The sequence below is a fragment of the Danio aesculapii genome, chromosome 16, assembly GCF_903798145.1.
Source record: "Danio aesculapii chromosome 16, fDanAes4.1, whole genome shotgun sequence".
Taxonomy (NCBI): domain Eukaryota; kingdom Metazoa; phylum Chordata; class Actinopteri; order Cypriniformes; family Danionidae; genus Danio; species Danio aesculapii.
The window spans coordinates 8,569,658-8,589,323 of record NC_079450.1 but is presented as its reverse complement, the minus strand read 5'-3'; the positions used below and the strand labels follow the sequence as shown (position 1 = coordinate 8,589,323).

The 19,666-nt window shown below is 35.4% G+C and overlaps 1 protein-coding gene across 1 annotated transcript in view; it reads right to left on the bottom strand.

The window, feature by feature from the left end:
• The window catches only part of csmd3a (CUB and Sushi multiple domains 3a), a 685,206-nt gene that overhangs the window by 580,482 nt on the left and 85,058 nt on the right, over window positions 1–19,666 (bottom strand). The window contains exon 3 of the mRNA XM_056474744.1: window positions 5,673–5,785. Within this exon, the coding sequence (XP_056330719.1) occupies window positions 5,673–5,785 (113 nt within the window). The remainder of the gene's footprint in view (window positions 1–5,672; window positions 5,786–19,666) is intronic.

The window sequence follows — 19,666 nt, the reverse complement described above, 5'->3', positions numbered from 1 at the left end:
AGTGACCCATATTGGGAACCAATGACAATGAATTCATAAAACACTGAAATTTGGTATCCAAATTGCTTCTGTTGAGTATCATCATAAAAATGTGGATGCAGTCACCTAGAAACCATCCAATATACCCTAGCAACCACCTAAAACACCCTAAAAACATAGCAAAAATACAGAAACAACGGTGGGCTCTTCACTCAGTGACCTATATTGGGCACTAATGACCATGACGTTTCATTAAAGAAACTTAAGCAACCAGCTAGCAATCATTAAATATAAACTAGCAACCACATAGATAACCATACAAAACTGCCCCAAAAAAACAAACCAGAAACGATTTTCTCTATTGGGAACCAAAGACCATGAAAATTAAAATGACCAAATTTAATGACCAAATTAAGCTGCAGCTAAAAATCATCACTGAGATCTCTGAGCATTTACTTAACCATTCAATATCATTGCAATACCATTGCAACCACTTAAAACACCCTACTAGCCATGCAACAAAAAGAGAGAACTCATGCTGAGACCCACAAATCCCAAAGATAGAAATGGTAAGCAACCATCCAAAACACCCCAACAATCATCTAGCAACGCCTTCATGTATTGCTCCAAATAAGACTTCAAAATAGCCTCAAACACTTCAATGACTATGAATTCAAAGAGCACTGAAATTTGGCATCTAAATTAGTTAGGTTGAGTATCATCACAAAGACCTGATATCAATCGCCTATAAACCATATGATATACCCTAGCAACCACCTAGAACACCATACAAATCATTAAAAACACAGAAACCAGGGTGGGCTCTTTTCACTCAGTGACCCATATTGGGAACAAATGACCATTAATTCATAGAGCACTGAAATTTGGCTTCCAAATTACTTCTGTTGAGTATCATCATAAAGACCTGGGAGCAATCACCTATAAACCATATGATATACCCTAGCAACCAACTAGAACACCCTACAAAATAACCAAAATTTTTAACCAGGGTGTGCTCACGAATATCAAAGATAGAAATGGTGAGCAACCATCCAAAACACCCCAACAATCATCTAGCAACGCCTTCATGTATTGCTCCAAATCATACTTCAAAATAGCCTCAAACACTTCAATTACATACATCAGTCTATTGAGCTGAATGACAATGAGACAAAGTCATTGTGAATTCAATAGGGGATCCCAGGCTCTCTGGAGTGCAATAACCTGTGGGATTAATATTCCGAAACCCATATAATTCAGAAGCACATTAGACACAAAAGCATGAGCCAAAGCCCAGGCTGGTCAATGGGACTGAATAATTCAAACTGTAAAGACGGAGCAGATGGGGCGGCATGCTGTGGTCAGGTCAGGAGGATAACAGGTGGAGAGAGTGATGGAAGATGGCAAATGGATGAGAAATGACAGTCACTGAGGGTTGTAGATGACCCAGACGCTTGCAAACTAAACCAATCACGGCCAGAGGCTGAAATAAACTTGGTGTCACAGCACAACATCTGCTCAGATATTAAAGATTCCCTTTTGGGTGAATTGCATTTCTTTGGGCTAAAATAAGTGATCCAAATCTAGACTTACCAGAGACAGACAGTATTGGCGTTTTTTAAAGGGTACATATAATGGGAAATCTAATTTTTCTCGGGAGTTTTAAGATAAAATCTCAAAAGTTTGATGCGCAGGAAATCCAATGCATCAATCAAAGTCAAAACAAGCTGTTCTTACTTGGTCTTCCATTCTTTTTGCTACCATAAGGATATAGATTAACAAAAACAGATAAACATTTAAAAACAAATCTGATTTTGAGCTCTGAGATTGCTAATCAGCTGTATATTGTATGCTTGTGTTGAATCTTGAATTTAGTTTTATTTAACTGTACACGCTCAGAAAAAAAAGGTACACAGTGATACAAATAATGTTCCTTAAGGAACATTAAGTTGTACAAGTTGTACATTATAAGGTACAGAAAATACCTGATACTGTTCAGTATCTTATGGTACAATTGAAATGAAGGTACACAATTGTTCTCATACAAAAGGTACATAAGTGTTGGACAACTCCTTTATGACAATATCTATGAAAATAAATATTACTGAAAAGGCTAAGTGATTTTATGAATAATTTCCATATTAAAACATGAATCATAATTTAAAAGCATATGCCTAAAGAAACTCATAAACATTAAGTTCTATAAAACAAAACAACTGGTAAAACAAAGCTATAGGTATTGTAAACTAAACAAGGCATTTTTAATAAACATTTGGTAATGATTTCCTAATATATACATTTTCATTATTGATATCCGCACCTATTGGCATTTGCTTTCCACTAAGCACATGAGCTGGCAAAAGTCCTCGATATGCAAAGTGTTTAGGCAGACATTTAGTATTGTAAAATTTATCAAACATTATGCATATTTCGCAACAATACTTTTGCTCAATTCTGTTATATTTTAAAATTATATTAAATGACCTTTAAGTGATTACAAAGGTATTGTGTGAAAATTGGAGGAAAATTTTTTTTTGATTGTACATGGGAGAATGTATTTCTGTAACATTTTTGTGAAAAGTGCATTGACACACAAAAAAAAAAACTTTAAAAACATTGTTTAAAAATCTATTTGATGTTTTATATTTATCGAAAATAAATTGACGGATTTTGGATACAGCAAAATGCCTTTAAATAGTTCTTGAAAGAACACATTTGACACTGTTAAAATACAAAGTGTCTGGTCACTGTAGTGGTACCTTCATGGATCAAATTTGTTTAAAAAATCCAAAAGGTACATTTTGGTTTTCCATGGTACAAATCATGTCCTTAAAAGGTACAAACGGCAATGGTACAATTCTGTTCCATTAAAAGGTACTGCCCCAGTGACAAGGGTTTGTACCTTTTTTGGTACAACATTATACCTATTTTTCTGAGAGTGTACTGTATATTGAATTTGCAGAGATAAGATAAAGAAATTATAATTATTTCATAATATCTGTATTCACATAAATATTTATGTAAAATTTTAAGTCAATATAATGCTGTTTAGAGATCAGTAATGCTAAACAAAAGCATAGGGGCATTCAGTTTCATATGAATTAGTTCTACTAGCAATAATAGTAAAGATAAAGAAATCCAAATTAACATTGTGGGTAATTGTCACAAGTATTAGATGGAGACTAACTTACTCAAGCGCACTCCAGCTATTTAAATTAAATTCATTTTATTTCTATAGCCCTTTTACAATGTAGATTGTTAAAGCAGCTCAGTCAACTGAAACTGCTTCAGTCCAGTTTTTAGTTCAGTGTAGTTTAAATTTCACTGCTGAAATTCTAAGCACTGAAGAGCAAATCCAATGATGCGATCGATAGTGGCGAGGAACAAACTTCACCAATTGACGAAAGTGAAGAGTGATGAAAGTGAAGATCTATAATGTAGATTGTGTCAAAGCAGCTTAACATAGAAGTTCTAGTAAAACGAACTGTCAGTCCACTTTGAGTTGAAGTTCAGTTTAGTTCAGTTCAGTGTGGTTTAATTTTCACTGCTGAAAGTCCGAACACTGAAGAGCAAATGCACCTATGCGCAGCTCCACAAGTCCCAAACCAAGCAAGCCAGTGGCGAGGAACAATCTTCACCAATTGACAAAAAGTAAAGAAAAAAACAAACAAAAAATTCAGAAAAACCAGGCTCAGTTGGGCATGACCATTTCTCCTCAGGCCAAAGTACTTGTGCAGAGCTGCAGTCTAGGTGCTGGAGGCTAAAAAACACTGGACATCCATCATGAAGAAGCTGCAGGTTTGAGTAGGTCACGAGTGAGTGTTCAGGTGAGCCCAGGGGATCAATGCAATATGAAAACTCCACCAGCCATTCACCCGGACTACACTTCCCATCATGCTTTCCATCTCACAGCTGAAATTGTTTAATAATCTGGATACTTACAGACAGCTGCAGAACATTGGCACTGATTACACAGAGCTAGTCAGTCTTGTATCTCTGTATAGTGTGCAATTCTTAGTATTTCTAGTTTCTATTTTGGCTTTACCATGCTTTGTATGGATTATTGATTGTTTGCTGACTGCATGGCCTTTGCCTGTTCTGCTGAATTACATTTGTGGATTACCCCATTTGCTACTGTTTTGCTCTTGATTCTGACCATCCCTTTTTTAAAAGAAGTGCACTTGGACCTCCACTCCATTCTATTACAGTAATATGGTAATTATTAGTCATTTATTATGTTAATTTAACGTTTGTTTTTATTGTTGTTTGGTATTGGTAGTACAGTATATTTTAAACCCAGGTTCATTATGGATACGTACCCCTGTATACATGTCTGGAGAGCACGAAATACATTTCTGGAGGAACTTTTTTTTTTTTGCAGTTTTTGGTTTCACAAATCCACCAGAGGCTGCTGTGTACGCTTTTTGAGATCTCAAATTTCTCTCACGAGTGCCATTTGCATCTGCTGTTCCTGCATAAATCCAGGTTGCTGTCGACTGACTGATTAACTGACTGACCAAATGACCCCCCTGCGCATCCCCTTCCCTAAACCCAACCGATAGGGTTTTCAAAAGCAATCCAGAACAAAAAAAAAACGGCAGATTTTTACTACGTTTTCAGATCTTACCACATTCTCACCCTGTTATTTACCTTTTTATTTAATTTTTTTCCTTTTGCTCTGCATCTCTAGTCTGCTGACATAGGCAGGGAGCCACTGGGCAAACTGATACCACTGGAAAAGTTATCCACACAGATGTAAGCAGTCAGCATGTATAGCGCAAAAAGTAACAAAAGCCATCAGTTGCATCATACCGCCCTGTAGACTTCATTTGAAAGACGAAATGCAGGCATCCGTACCTCTGGCTACATAATTCATGCTCTTCAGAAATGTATACGGAGAACGTGTTCACAATGAGACTGTGTTGTATATATTCTATCTTTGTTTTATTGTGATCCAAAATAGCATTCAATCCTTGGCTTATCTTTTTTACCACTACTAACGAGTGCCTTGCAGAACTTAAGATCTCAAAACTCTGAAAAACTAATTAGCAATCATCCAAAATGGCCGATCAAACAAGCCAGTAAATCCCTAGCAAACCTTGCTCCTTAAACAGCCCCGAGTTTTAAACCTACCACAAGGCCAATAATCTCCCAACTTCAAAAACAAGTTCGCAAATTACCTCAGAAATACATAACCTTGAGAGATCAAACTAACCTTCACATGGTGTTAAAATTTCAACATTTCAAGTTCTTAACAGCTAAAATAGGCCGGAAACATGGAGGGATGCAATCTACAACAGGACCTGACAGATAACAGCCATTAAAAAAAACAAGCATTTTCTCTCATTTCACATGCAAAACGGCAATCTGAACGAAGGTCATTTACGTATAAAGATCTACCCAAATCAAACTGCAGACAGTAGAAACTTTGACTAACTTTCTACAGTGTATTTTAGGAGGGAAATGTTAAGAAAAAAATGCAATTCATTCTTTTTAATTATAGTCATTATTAGAGCATTAAGGAATGAATACATTGCTTTTCACTTTTCTAGCTTTACGCCCACTGCCTGCTGTCAAACACTTCTGTGATGAAAAAAAACTTTTAATTGACCGCTACAGTGTGCAATTTGCATCTCCAATCTCAAAACCCACGAGAAATAGCAGAGAAAATTAGAGGTTGTGTTATTCCTTACCTTCATAATATATTTTAAATCCATGGGCGCTTACAGCAAAGTCGCTGGTAAGACGCAAGGAAAAAATGGATCCGGTGCTTGTGACAGGAGCTGGCACCTGGAATCCTGTTAACCTGCGAGAAAAGAGAATTATTATTGAGACAGACGGAAAGTAGTCAGGATTCTCACTCAAACAAAAGCATTTCAAGGCAGCTGCCAAAAAGTGTTTGTTACATTTTTTTACAGGATTTAAGAAAAATGTTATTGCATTTTATCTCTTTTTAATGAGAAATGCTTTGTTTTATTATTGTTATTTACATTAATATTGGCAACACGGTGTCCCAGTGGGTAGCACGTTCGTCTCACAGCAAGAAGGTCACTGGTTCGAGCCTCGGCTGGGTCAGTTGGCATTTCTGTGTGAAGTTTGTATGTTCACCCCGTGTTTGTGTAGGTTTCCTCCGAGTGCTCTGGTTTCCCCCACAGTCCAAAAACATGTGGTACAGGTGAATTGGGTATGCTAAAATTGACCGTAATGTGTGTGAAAAAGTGTGAATGGATGTTTCCCAGAGATGGGTTGTGGCTGGAAGGGCATCCGCTGTGTAAAACATGTGCTAGATAAGTTGGCGGTTTATTCCGCTGTGGCGACCCCAGATTAATAAAGGGACTAAGCGAAAAAAAATGAATGAATAATCATCATCATTATTATTATCATTATTATTATTATTATCATCTAATTTCTTATTTATTATCATAAATGATTTACATGTGAATTTGGGGATGAAATGTGCACAATCAACAGTTCTGCAAAACTTTCTAAAAAAATTGTTAGTTGAAATAATAACAATGGAAATATTCTCTGAAAAGATCTCAGAAAATACATTGTATGGAGAATGTTAATCAACAGTCCATAATTGTTGATTTACTTTTGAATTGCTTAATGATGTCACAATCACCAGTGATCTAGCAGTTGCAGATTGCTGGAGAACTACATATCTGCCACTGATAAGAACTACAAATCCCATTATGCACCTCACACACACACTAGTTCCAGTTATCTCCCTGATTACACTCACACCGATGATGGACTAATCAGATGTACCATATAAACTGCGCACACACGCACGCACACACATTTAAATAGTTGGAAATATTAAACGTATAAAATATTTTGTATAAGTAGTAATACATAATTAAGTCTATATATAACAGAAAAACAGTACTGGCAGTTTATTACCAAGTTTTTGAACCATAATACGCAACACCAAACAAGACAGTATATCTCTCTAAACTATTAATAATATTAACTATTAATAATAATCTCAAGCGCCTAGACTGCAGCTCTGCACAACACGTTTGGCCAATGGAGAAATGTTTGTGCCCAACTGAACCTGGTTTCTCTCAAGGTTTTTTAATTCTTCACTTTCGCCAATTGGTGAAGTTTTTTCCACGCCACTGTCGCCACTGGCTTGCATGGTTCAGGATTCAATTCAATTCAATTCACCTTTATTTGTATAGCGCTTATACAATGTAGATTGTGTCAAAGCAGCTTCACATAAAAGGTCATAGTAAATAGGAACAGTGTAATTCAGTTTGTAGTGTTTAAGTTCAGTTCAGTTGAGCTCAGTTCAGTGTGGTTTAATAATCACTACTGAGAGTCCAAATACTGAAGAGCAAATCCAACGATGCGCAGCTCTATAGATCCCGAACCATGCTAGCCAGAGGCGACAGCAGAGAGGAAAAAAAAAAAAAAAACTTCACTAATTGGCGGAAGTGAAGAAAAAAAACCTTGAGAGAAACCAGACTCAGTTGGGCACGATCAATTTAATTTCTCCGCTGGCCAAACGTCTTGTGCAGAGCTGCAGTCTCAGTGCAGATCTGTAGAGCTGCACATCGATGGATTTGCTCTTCAGTGTTTGGACTCTCAGTAGTGATTATTAAACACTGAACTGAGCTAAACTGAACTCAACTTAAACTCTGCAAACTGAACTGACACAGTTTCAATTTACTATGATCTTCTATGTGAAGCTGCTTTGACACAATCTACATTGTAAAAGCACTATACAAATAAAGGTGAATATTAAAAATGTCAATAAAAAGCACAAAATTCTGAAAATTGTTATATTATGGATATTTTTTTTTAGAAGTGAGCTCTGAAAAAAAATGTCTGTAGCAAAAGTTATTTGCACATGCTATTTTGCCAATGCTGAAAACTCATGCATTTTTAAGTATGGCCAAAAAAAAATGTCCAAGGCTATTTTGGTCCATGTTATTCTTAGCTGTCCTCACGATACTACCGTGTCCCAGGAGTCTGCCCCCTGTATCCCTTTCGCCCACTCTTTTCTGGTTTACACAACAAGACAAAGAATGAGTCATTTCTTCATATTTCATAAGAACTCATCCATATCGTTGTCTTAGTATCACAGCCATGTCTGCTTTCGAAGGATGTAAGGGCTCTTATATTGGAATTGAACTTGGAGAAGATCAATGAGCCTCAACGCTTTCAAAATATCATTTCACATAAGTACCATCGGCATTCGCGGGGCAGCTAAACTGTGACAGCGAGTACTGCTGCAGACACGTTCATGAGGAGACCTATAGAGGACTTAGTATTGCAAGAAATACATTTAAAATAGTGAAACTGAGTTAAGATTTCAGTAGGGATTTTGAATCAATTCTGATGCATTGAGAATCAAGACACAATTCCAATGATCAGTGGATGGAGTTGATTCCAAACTTTGAAAGTGACTCTTGATTCTTAATGCCTCAGAATCATTTCTTTTTGGAGTCTACTGAAAAAGATTCACAATGACTGAGGAATTGATTCTTGGTATTGAGCCCATCAATTCCAGAACTGGACATTGTAATTGATTCAAACTATTGTGGAAAACAACCCTTATTAAGGTTGGACTTAATTCCTCTGAATAGCCTGAATTTAAGGTCTGTGGAAAATCTAAATATATAATTTTATTTAGCTATCGCACATACTTTAGGTGAAAAATTAATCCATTTTTCTATTCTATTTATTTCTATTATTTCTATTCTATATATTCTATTCATTCTTTCATTCTCCATTCTCTTGAATCGTTTTATTCTTAGTTAAATTATTTTAAAATTTCTTTGATTCTTTTTTCTTTCCCAGTGCTGGGTAGGGGCTGGAAGGGCATCCGCTGCATAAATGAATAGTTGGCAGTTATCAGGCTGATAAATAAGAGACTAAGCTGAATTCTTTCATTCTTTTTCAATTGTAAAGATTTGTTTATTGCTGTACATTCTGTGTGCATTAAACAATGTGTACGCATTTAAGGCGCACAACTAACACGCACTGGGCTGGACTTTAGACCTGCTTTCAGCTTGTCAACTGCGCAGTCTATTTTAGTTCCTCAAAATAGCAATGCGCCAACATTGCGCCTGAACACACCTCCTGTCTAGACTGCAACACCCATGAGTCCACAAAGTGGCGCAAACGGATTGACTATTTAAACAACGTGGTGCAAAATGGGAAAATTAGGGTTGTGCTGGTCTGAAAATAGCAACAAATCACACCAAACACATCTTGATAGTGTGTATGATTGATATATATATATATATATATATATATATATATATATGATACAAGAAATATAGCATAAAATATTTATGTAAATAAATCAAGAAAATTTATTCATAAGACCAGCCTATGCAAGAAATGCCTACCATTGTAAATAATTATCAATTGCAAGTTAGCATCTCACAATTCAGACTTTTTCCAAAATTCTAATTATTATTGCATTTTTGAAAATTAGCTTTGAACCATTTAAAAGTCAAGATGGAAAAATCACTTTTTACATCTGCCAGAAAAGCAGGATATACTCAAAAGAGTAAGCTGAGACTTGACTGGATCCATTTGATCAGACGGTGAAAAGACCTCCTGTTTGATATAATGTGCACTGATTAATTTAAGAGAGTGCATTAAGCAAATAGGTCCTTTTCATTTCACTTTGATGACAAATATTAATTTGGAGAATGCTTTAAGCAGATGTCCATGAAGGCACTTTCACACAGCTCTCATTAGGACTATCATACTGTTTAACGCAAGAATCACACGTTTTTTACTTCCACATCAAAAGTGTCAAGGTAGAACCAGAAAGAGCAATTTTATGATGTTGCTTGGTAACTAGAAAATGAGAAGTGTACACCAAAATCTGTAAAAACATGTAATTTTACCTTAAAATAAACAGTGTTTTGATACAGAAAATGAAAAAGAAAAAGAAAAGTTGACAATGAATTTGTTAAATTGAATGCATCAATGAAATTTCTAATCAGGCTTTTATTTTAGTTTTTTTTTTTAATAAAGACAATTATTTTATTCATTCATTCATTCATTCATTCATTCATTCATTCATTCATTCATTCATCTTATTTAATTATTTGACTTATTTGTTTATTAATTTATTTTCCCTATTTTATTATTATTATTATTAACATTATTATTATTATTATTCAGTATATTTTTTGAAAAATCAATCAATAAATAATAAAATTTGAAGTTTTATTTAATTATGCATTTAAATTTGACTTGATTTTAGGTTTTGTTTTTTAGGTTTAGAGTAGGAAAATAGATAAACACCTTTAAAATTCATCATACACATGTAGGCGGTGCTGAAATGCCCTTTTTCTCTGATTGGTCAACCAAATTTGAAATCATGCTCAAAATAATAGTCCTATATATATATATATATATATATATATATATATAAAATTAAAATAGGAGGAAATTAAATAAAAACTAATGGTACCCTTTGTTATAGCCCCAGGGCCCAATGTGTGTGTGTTTTTTTTTTTTTTGGTCCTGCTAACAACTATTAAAAACAACACAGGCTCATTCTGAGAACGTAGTCCCGTGGACGTTTCTGGAGACCGCGAAATACGTCCCGGGAGGTACGTATTTTTGCAGTTTTTGTTTTTGCGAATCCGCGAGAGGCCGCTGTGCGCTCTTTTTCCCGCGCCGTTCTCGCGTAAACCCGCTAGAGGCCACTGTCGAACCTTCCGCCTGTCTGCCTGGATGACAGAATGATTGACCGTGCGACTGGCCAATCGGCTGACCCACCCTCCTCCATCCCTAAACCCAACCAACGACGATTCACAAAAGCAGTCCAGAAAAAGAAAAGCCCTCGTCTGATTTTTACCACGTTTTCGGATTTTGACCACATTCTCACCCTGTGACGAACTTGTTCGCTTCATTTTTTGAATTGAATTTTTTTACCTGATTTCTGGAACCGCTCTTCCCCGGAAGCGAACCCGGTCGTCGTCGTGGTCGTGGTCAGCCCCTCTCTGCGCCTCGAGTCCGCCAAAGTACACGAAGAGCTAACCGGACAAACTGGTTGCAGCGGAAAGCTCTCCACACGGAGGCGAGCGGCCGGCCGGCAAGCGCCGAAAGGAATGGCGTCACACCGCCCCGCAGCGTTCACTTAAAAAACTGAAATGCAGCCGTACGTACCCCCGGCTACGTATTTCCAGCCTCCAGAAACGTCCACGGGACTACGTTCTCAGAATGAGCCTGGGTTGATTAAAAACTAAATTAAAAACACTAAGTAAGCAATATTAATTATTATTATTATTATTATTATTATTATTATTATTATTATCATCATTTAGGCCTAAAGTAGCTCTGAAACAATCATGCAAACCAAGTTCTGCATGGAAATGGTTATCTTTGCTCTGCATCAGGTGCACAACAGCAATAAGTTTGGTGGCAAACTTTAGGCATATTATTATTGTTGTTGTTATTATTATTATTATTATTATTATTATTATACATTCATTTTCTTTTCAGCTTAGTCTCTTTTAAATTATTACTATTACTATTGTTATTATTATTATTATACATTCAGTTGAAGTCAGAGCAAGGACATTTTCACAGTATGTCTGATAATATTTTTTCTTCTGGATAAAGTTTTATTTGTTTTATTTCGGCTAGAGTAAAAGCAAGTTTTTAATTTTTTTAAAAACCCATTTTAAGGTCAATGTTATTAGCCCCTTTAAGCTATATATATATTTTTGATAGTCTACAGAACAAACCATCATTATACAATAACTTGCCTAATTACCCTAACCTGCCTAGTTAACCTAGTTACGCCTTTAAATGTCTTTTTAAGCTGTATAGAAGTGTCTTGAAAAATATCTAGTCAAATATTATTTACTGTCATCATGGCAAAGATAAAATAAATCAGTTATTAGAAATGAGTCATTAAAACTATCATGTTTAGAAATGGGCTGAAAAAAATCTTCTCTCCGTTAAACAGAAATTGAGGACAAAATATACAGGAGGCTAATAATTCTGACTCTTCAACTGTAGGCCTTGCTGGTACGCAATCATGCAAACCAGGTTCTGCTCGGAAATGGCTATCTTTGCTCATCTTTATGTGCACAGGAGCAAGACATTTAGCAGCGAACAATGGCCTTATTTTAATGACAAATGTCTAATAATACCGCTAATTTATGCTTTTATTTCATTTATGCATATGCAATAGATATAAGCCTGATAACTGATCAAATAATAGAATATGTAAATTTAGTTTGTATATAATTAAATAATACAAATTAAAAGCCTGGGTACAGGACTATTATTTTGAGGGTGACGTCACAAGCTCAGATTTGTTGTATAATGAACATGTGTATAAGGAATTTTAAAGTCGTTTATCCATTTTCCTACAATAAACCAAAAAAAAAAAAGAGAAATCGAACCAAAACCTCTGTTTCTTTGTCGTTTTTTTGTAAGCAAATGAAAAAAAAAATTGAAAAAATTTTAGTTTTCCTTTTTTTGTTTGAAAACGGATATGGATTGGATGTAAGACACCCTGATTTAATTTAATATGTGACACTAAAAGCTGCCTCATTCAAACACAGGGCTAAATAAACCCAAACACTACAATGTGGAATTTTTGGTAATACATACATATTAAAAATAAGTCTTAAGATAAGCCTCCACAATTTATCAGACATGCTTCGGTTTTTTAAACAACTTCAAATCCAAAACTAATTATGTTCTATTTTTATTATTTTTCGTTTATAATACAGAGTATTTTTATTCCTCAGCATTCTTTCAACACATCTAATTCCAAACGAAAGAAAGACAGAAAAAACATGTTTCATATCCTTTCATCAAAATGCAATAACTTTCTCCTCCTCTGATGTAATCAAGACCGCAGGGGTGGGGAAAACAATATTAACCAATAACATCAGAGCGCATCTTTGCACAATCCAATCAAATCCCAAGAGGAAACAAATCAATTTCTATTTCAAACTGATCTCCAGCAGAATCTCACATCACTTTGAAACGCGTCACATGGTGCAACTTCGCTTGAGGAACCTTTAAATGCGTGGCAAATGCCGTTTCGTGCTTCTAAGATTTCTTTTTTTTTATTTAAGACTTTGAAATTGAATTAGAGGAGCTGGAGTTAATGATTTGATGAGCACATTTCTCACCTGCCTCAAAGCAATTAGCAGAAAATTGTGTAGTGAAGTCCAGCGGGACATTAAGAAGGTTGAGCGAAACCATATGCAAATATAAATGTGTGGTTAAGCAGAGGTCAGTCAATGTGCTGAGGAGCATCAGCCTTGGCCTGAGAATGACAAGAATAAATCCAAAACTACAACAGACTTTATACCATATGATAAATATAAGGAATAATAAATGATGTGATATGATATGATATGATATATATGATAAAAGATATGGGTCATAGTTTACAATAAGGTTTCATTGGCTAATGTTTTTACAAACATAAATAGTCCTCACTTTAGATTAGGTCATAAAACTAGATGAAGTCGAGTTAATAAAGCATTTATTAACATACAATGTAACTATTACTATATGCATGAATAAGAAGATGCATAAATGTAAACGTGAATAGTTTATTATTAATCTACTTATTCACTCACCGGCCACTTTATTAGGTACACCTTACTAGTACCAGGTTGGACTCCCTTTTGCCTTTAGAACTTCCTTACTCATTTATGGTATAGTTTAACAAGGTACTGGAAATATTCCTCAGATATTTTGCTCCATATTGACATGATAGCATCACGCAGTTGCTGCAGATTTGTCAGCTGTGAATCTCCCGTTCCACCACATCCCAAAGGTGCTCTATTGGACTGAGGATCTGGTGACTGTGGAGGCCATTTGAGTACAGTGAACTCATTGTTATGTTCAAGAAACCAGTCTGAGATGATTCACGCTTTATGACATGGTGTGTTATCCTGTTGGAAGTAGCCATCAGAAGATGAGTACACTGTGGTCCAAGGGATGAACATGGTCAGCAACAATACACAGGTAGACTGTAGCATTGACAATGCTCAATTGATACTAATGGGCCAAGAAAATGTCCCCGATACCACAACACCACCATCATCAGCCTGATCCTCTGTTCAGTTTCCTGAAGTTTCCTGTTCTTAGCTGACAGGAGTGGCACCCAGTGTGGTCTTCTACTGCTGTAGCCCATCTGCTTCAAGGTCAGATGTGTTGTGTGTTCAGAGATGCTCTTCTGCGTACCTCAGTTGTAACAGTTGTAAAGTGGCTATTTAAGTTACTGTTGTCTTTCTATCAGCTCAAACCAGTCTGGCCCTTCTCCTATGACCTCTGGCATCATTCACGCATAATTTGCGCCCACAGAACTGCCGCTCACTGGATATTTTCTCTTTTTTAAACCATTCTCTGTAAACTCTAGAGATGGTTGTGCGTGAAAATCCCAGTAGATCAGCAGTTTCTGAAATACTCAGACCAGCCTGTCTTGTACCAACAACCATGCCAAAGTCACTTAAATTACCTTTCTTCCCAAAACTGATGCTCGGTTTGAACTGCAAATGTCTACATGCCTAAATGCATCGAGTTGCTGCCATGTGATTGGCTAATTAGAAATGTGTGTTAATGAGCAGTTGGAGAGGTGTACCTAATAAAGTGCATGTATATTCTGAGTGACCTTTAAAAAAAGTCTTAAATAACTGGTTTGTAAACAATGCAATAATTTAGTGATGAAAAATGAACCATTAAAGTGAGAAAAAACACTATTAATAAGCTATTTGCTAATGCTAAACCTTCTGGGGTCTGGGGTGATTTTGGGGCCCTAAGATGTTTTGATATGCCCTAACATTTGTGCTTATTTCAACTAATTACACAGCATTGGCCAACATGTATTTTTTATATTCAGCACAAACTGTGCTACAATAAAATGTGAGAAAGGTGGATGTGCATGCTTGTTTTTTATTCATTTTATTATATGCAATTAGTAAGTTTGAGGAAAAAATGTAGCTTAAATAAGATCTCTCATTCAAAGAAAACATTACAATGATTTACATTTGGGGGCATCACGGTGAAGCAGTGGGTAGAATGATCGCCTCACAACAAAACGGTCGCTGGTTCAAGCCCCGGCTGGGTCAGTTGGCGTTTCTGTGTGGAGTTTGCATGTTCTCCCTGTGTTGGTGTGGGTTTCCTCAGGGTGCTCCGGTTTCCCCCAGTCCAAAGACATGCGGTATAGGTGAATTGGATAAACTATATTGACCGTAGTGTATGTGTGTGAATGCAAGAGTGTATGAGTGTTGCCCAGTGTTAGGTTACGGCTGGAAGGGCATCCGCTGCATTAAACAGATGCTGGATAAATTGGTGGTTCATTCCACTGTGGCGACTCCTGATTAATACTGGGACTAAGCCAAAAAGAAACTAAATGAATGAATGATTTACATTTTGTAAAGTCTGTTTTGGGTCAGAATACTGTATGTGTGGGAGTGACAACTGTCATGAATAATTCACACCTGGAGAGATAAAAGAAACTCCCCCACTAGCTAATGTTCACCCATCAATGGCATTGTAAAGCAATGTCCAGCTGCAAAAGCCAGACAAACTATTTATAAATGCTTGTTGTATTACTTGTTGTACTATAAGCATGTAAACAATATGTGTAAACAATTTATGTGCACTTATGATGCATAAATGATTCATAGTGTGTAGTTATTAAATATTACCGTAAAATAATATATGTTGTCATCATGGCAAAGAGAAAAAAAAATCGTTTAAAATTTAAAAACTAAGTTTTGTTTTAAAATATGTCAAAAAATATCTCTTTATTGAACAGCACTTGTGAAATATTTGGAAAATAATACATTTTACAGGAGGTCAAATAATTTAGACTTTATGATGTTAATTTGATCATATTTCTCACCACATTAAATAAACAAATTAAGGAATGGAGGAAGGAAAGAATCAAAATCAAATCATTTACATTTAGTCATTTAGCAGACGCTTTTCAATCAAAAGAGTTTAAAAAAATGTTCAAGACCCTAATTTGTAGCCTCATAGGCCACTGTGAAAACAGAAACTGCTACACGGCTGAAATAATCTTGTTAAATGTTGTTTGTATTGAAAAAAACAAAACAAACAAAAAAAAAAAAACTTTAGTGCCTGTGGACATGGAGCCAGCGGATCTGAGGGATTAATTACCATCACTGAAGAACAATCAAACACTGAAAAAAATAAAACCGTCGTGAAGTATCCCAAAGAGAGGCTAGTAAGAGATTTTCTGTGTTATTGGTTTTTGCAGGATGACTGGGGGTCTGCATTTACACACACACACACACACACACACACACGCAAATAAAAACATTTCTTTTACTTTGATATGGAAATGAGACATGCAGTGTAGTATACAGCTATTTAAAATCAATCCATTCCTACCACTATTACTGTCTGACATGGTGGTGTAAACTAGAATACAAATAGAACACACATAAAAATTTGCACCTCTTTAAAGTATATTATCATTATTATTATTATTGTTGTTGTTGTTGTTGTTATTTTCCTCATTCATTGCAGTTGCAAATAGATGAAAAAAGACTAAATATACATATGCAACATATTTTGAAATCATCTACACTATAATTACAGATACGTTTATTCATTTTCCTTCAGCTTTGTCTTAATTTCAGAGGTCGCCACAGCGGAATAAACCTGCAACTATTCCGACATATGTTTTTTTTTTTTTAAGGTCAAAATTATTAGCCCCTTTATTTAATTATTATTTTTTAACTCTTTATTTTCATTTTCATTGAAAAAACCTCATACATTGCATACAGTACTGCCTAAATCTTTACAAGGAGATATATCATGTATCAAAATTCTCTTGAGTACTTACAATGAATTTAACTTGCTACAAAACGGAACTCAAAACCCCACCACCCACCCCACCCAATCAACATTGATCAAAATATTTGTGGAAGTTTCATAAAAAATAAAATATAAGGCATACATGAATAACATTTACTATCATATATAGACCTGGCTGGGACAAAAATTCCAAATTGAAACAAGGTGTAGATGGACAGTGAGACCAAGAGAGACATTAAAAACAATTAGACATATGTTTTTTATACACACTCACATTCACACACTCATACACTCTGACCAATTTAGTTATGCAATTCACTTATACCGCATATGGGTTTGGAATATGGTGAAAACAGAGCACCCGGAGGAAACCCACACGAACATGGGGAGAACATGCAAACTCCACACAGAAATTCCAACTGGCCCAGCCGGGACTCGAACCAGCGCTCTTCTTGCTGTGAGGTGACAGTGCTAACCACTGAGCCACTATACCACCTCTAATTCGGATACAACCAACTTTATAAAGTATATAGTATAAAGTATATAGTTTCTCTTTTCTCTGTTGATTTAATGTGATTTTGCCATTCATTTTCCTGTATTAAAGCCGTTAAGTACACACTAATTTACTTATAGATTTTAATTGTGCCTTACTCATTTGCATCAAATCAAATTATGTAATGTTTTTCTTCTCTTCATAGCTTGTTGGTTTGGTTCATGGCTAAAAGTACTTCAACAAAAACCTTTTTAAAATCTCTAAGAAAAAAAATACTAATACATCAATGCACTCTTTACTCAAAATAATATTTAGACCTAACAAATACAATTTACTATATTTATTCGGAATGCATGTAACATTTCCATCCATTTGGATTACATACTTTTAACATAACTGAACTAATAAACTTTACTGTGTGTGGTTGATATTTGTTGGTTTAAGTTAAATGAAACAAATAAGAACAAGATTTATGTCCTAACATCAGTATTTAAGAGTTTTAAATGCTTCTTATTAATTCACATATTGTGTGGAGTATGGAGCTGCATCAACTTTGCCCCAGAATATTAAGTAAATCAATCTCAGAATTTAACTACTTGGATCTAGCTGTTTCTAACGGTATAGATATATTCACCATATACCATATTCATACACTGTAAAGTCAAAAAAGTCAAGAGAACAAATATGTTTAGGTTGCTTAATTTATGTTAATAAGTTAATCAGGTTTTAACTACATTTTGTTAAGTTAAAAGGTTTAACTTAATATTTTTAATCAGTTTGACTGATCCAAGTTGAAATGACTAAGTTAAAAACATTAAGGCAGATATAATTGTTTTACAGTGCATCTTTTAACTGATTAAAGGTGCAGTATGTAAGTTTGACACACAGTGGTTGAATTAGGTATTGCACTCCTGGTTCAAAACACACGAAAACAAAGCAAGTGCAGGTTGCCAGATTGACAACCAGGAGCGTGCCTGACTATCAAGCCTAAAGGCTGATTTAAATCTGATTTAAGTCGTGCTCTAACTAAAAGCAACAGCACACGATAGAAGAACTATTTTCCATATTAAGGAGTTTAAGTTCTAACCAAGACCTGAAATTTATATTTTAGAAACGGCTTTTATTTCTTGCTGCTGAACAACAGAAAACTTTGACAACGATCCCCTCAGATACACCTCATGTGCTTTATTAAGTGTTAAATGCTAATACTTTAAGTTTGAATGCCATTTTACATAACATTTATTGCAATACTTCTGAAAGCAGCAGCAGATGGTTCACCTCGGATCTTGAAAATAAATAAACCGCTTGAAATTGAACTTTAGAGCTGTGACTCAGTGCAAACCAACACATATCAGTGATTCAGCATCTACATTTAATACATGTAAAAGAGGTTTGATATGTATTAATTAGGCTATAAACCTTACCATATTGCTGGAGTGCAGTAAGTGCACTATTCTGTGCTTCTGAATAGCTGTATTTAAATTTCTGTCGTGCTTCGTCTGGTGCAAACAGACACATTGCTTATCACTTCAAATCTCCTCACATAGCATGTTGTTAGGACACTGGGTTACAATGTAACCAGCTCACCAAATGTTTACGTTTGTAATATTAATATTATTTGTGAAAATAATAACCACCTCATGTGGAACTCCGAATCGGAGTCTGCTACTGTCTACCGGAGGTCACATTTCGGATGCATACATTGAGAGCCTTTCTGACTGAATGAATGAAATACACTGTTTTCTACCAAGGCAACCTGGGGTGCTGAAATACGATTGGCTAAACTGGCATTAGGAGAGTTAAATGACCAAAACAAGGACAACCGTTCCGGCACGTGACTCACATTTTCAAAGCACTGACTTCAGCATTGTTTTTCAGATAAACAAGAATGTTCACTTAGCATGTTTCTTAAATATCTGCAAACATATTATGGTATTTTTATGCTTTAGAAGAGCTAACAACTGACATACAGCACCTTTAAATCTAATAGCATTCAAATTATTAATAACAGATTTATACAGATTTATATAGTTAATAACAGATTAACAGGGTGTCCATGGGGTCTTAAAAGTTAATTAATAATTTATGAGAAAATTACGGCCCTTAAAAAGGTATTAAAAAGTCTTATTTGGGTTTTTAACGAGGTCTTAAATTTTGTTTAAGCGTTTTCCAAACTGTTTGATTCCATAAAAGCATAAATATTTATTTTTCTCTCAATATTACCAACGGCATGCTCGATCCACGTGATTGGTTCGGGCGCTCTCCACATGTAGTGACACAGACGGCAAAATGGGTAAATGTAAGTTTGTGTACTCCTGGTTGGAGAATGTTGAGTTTAAATGGTGGCTGAGGCCTGTCGCTGAAAACAACCGTGTAATTTATTATTTT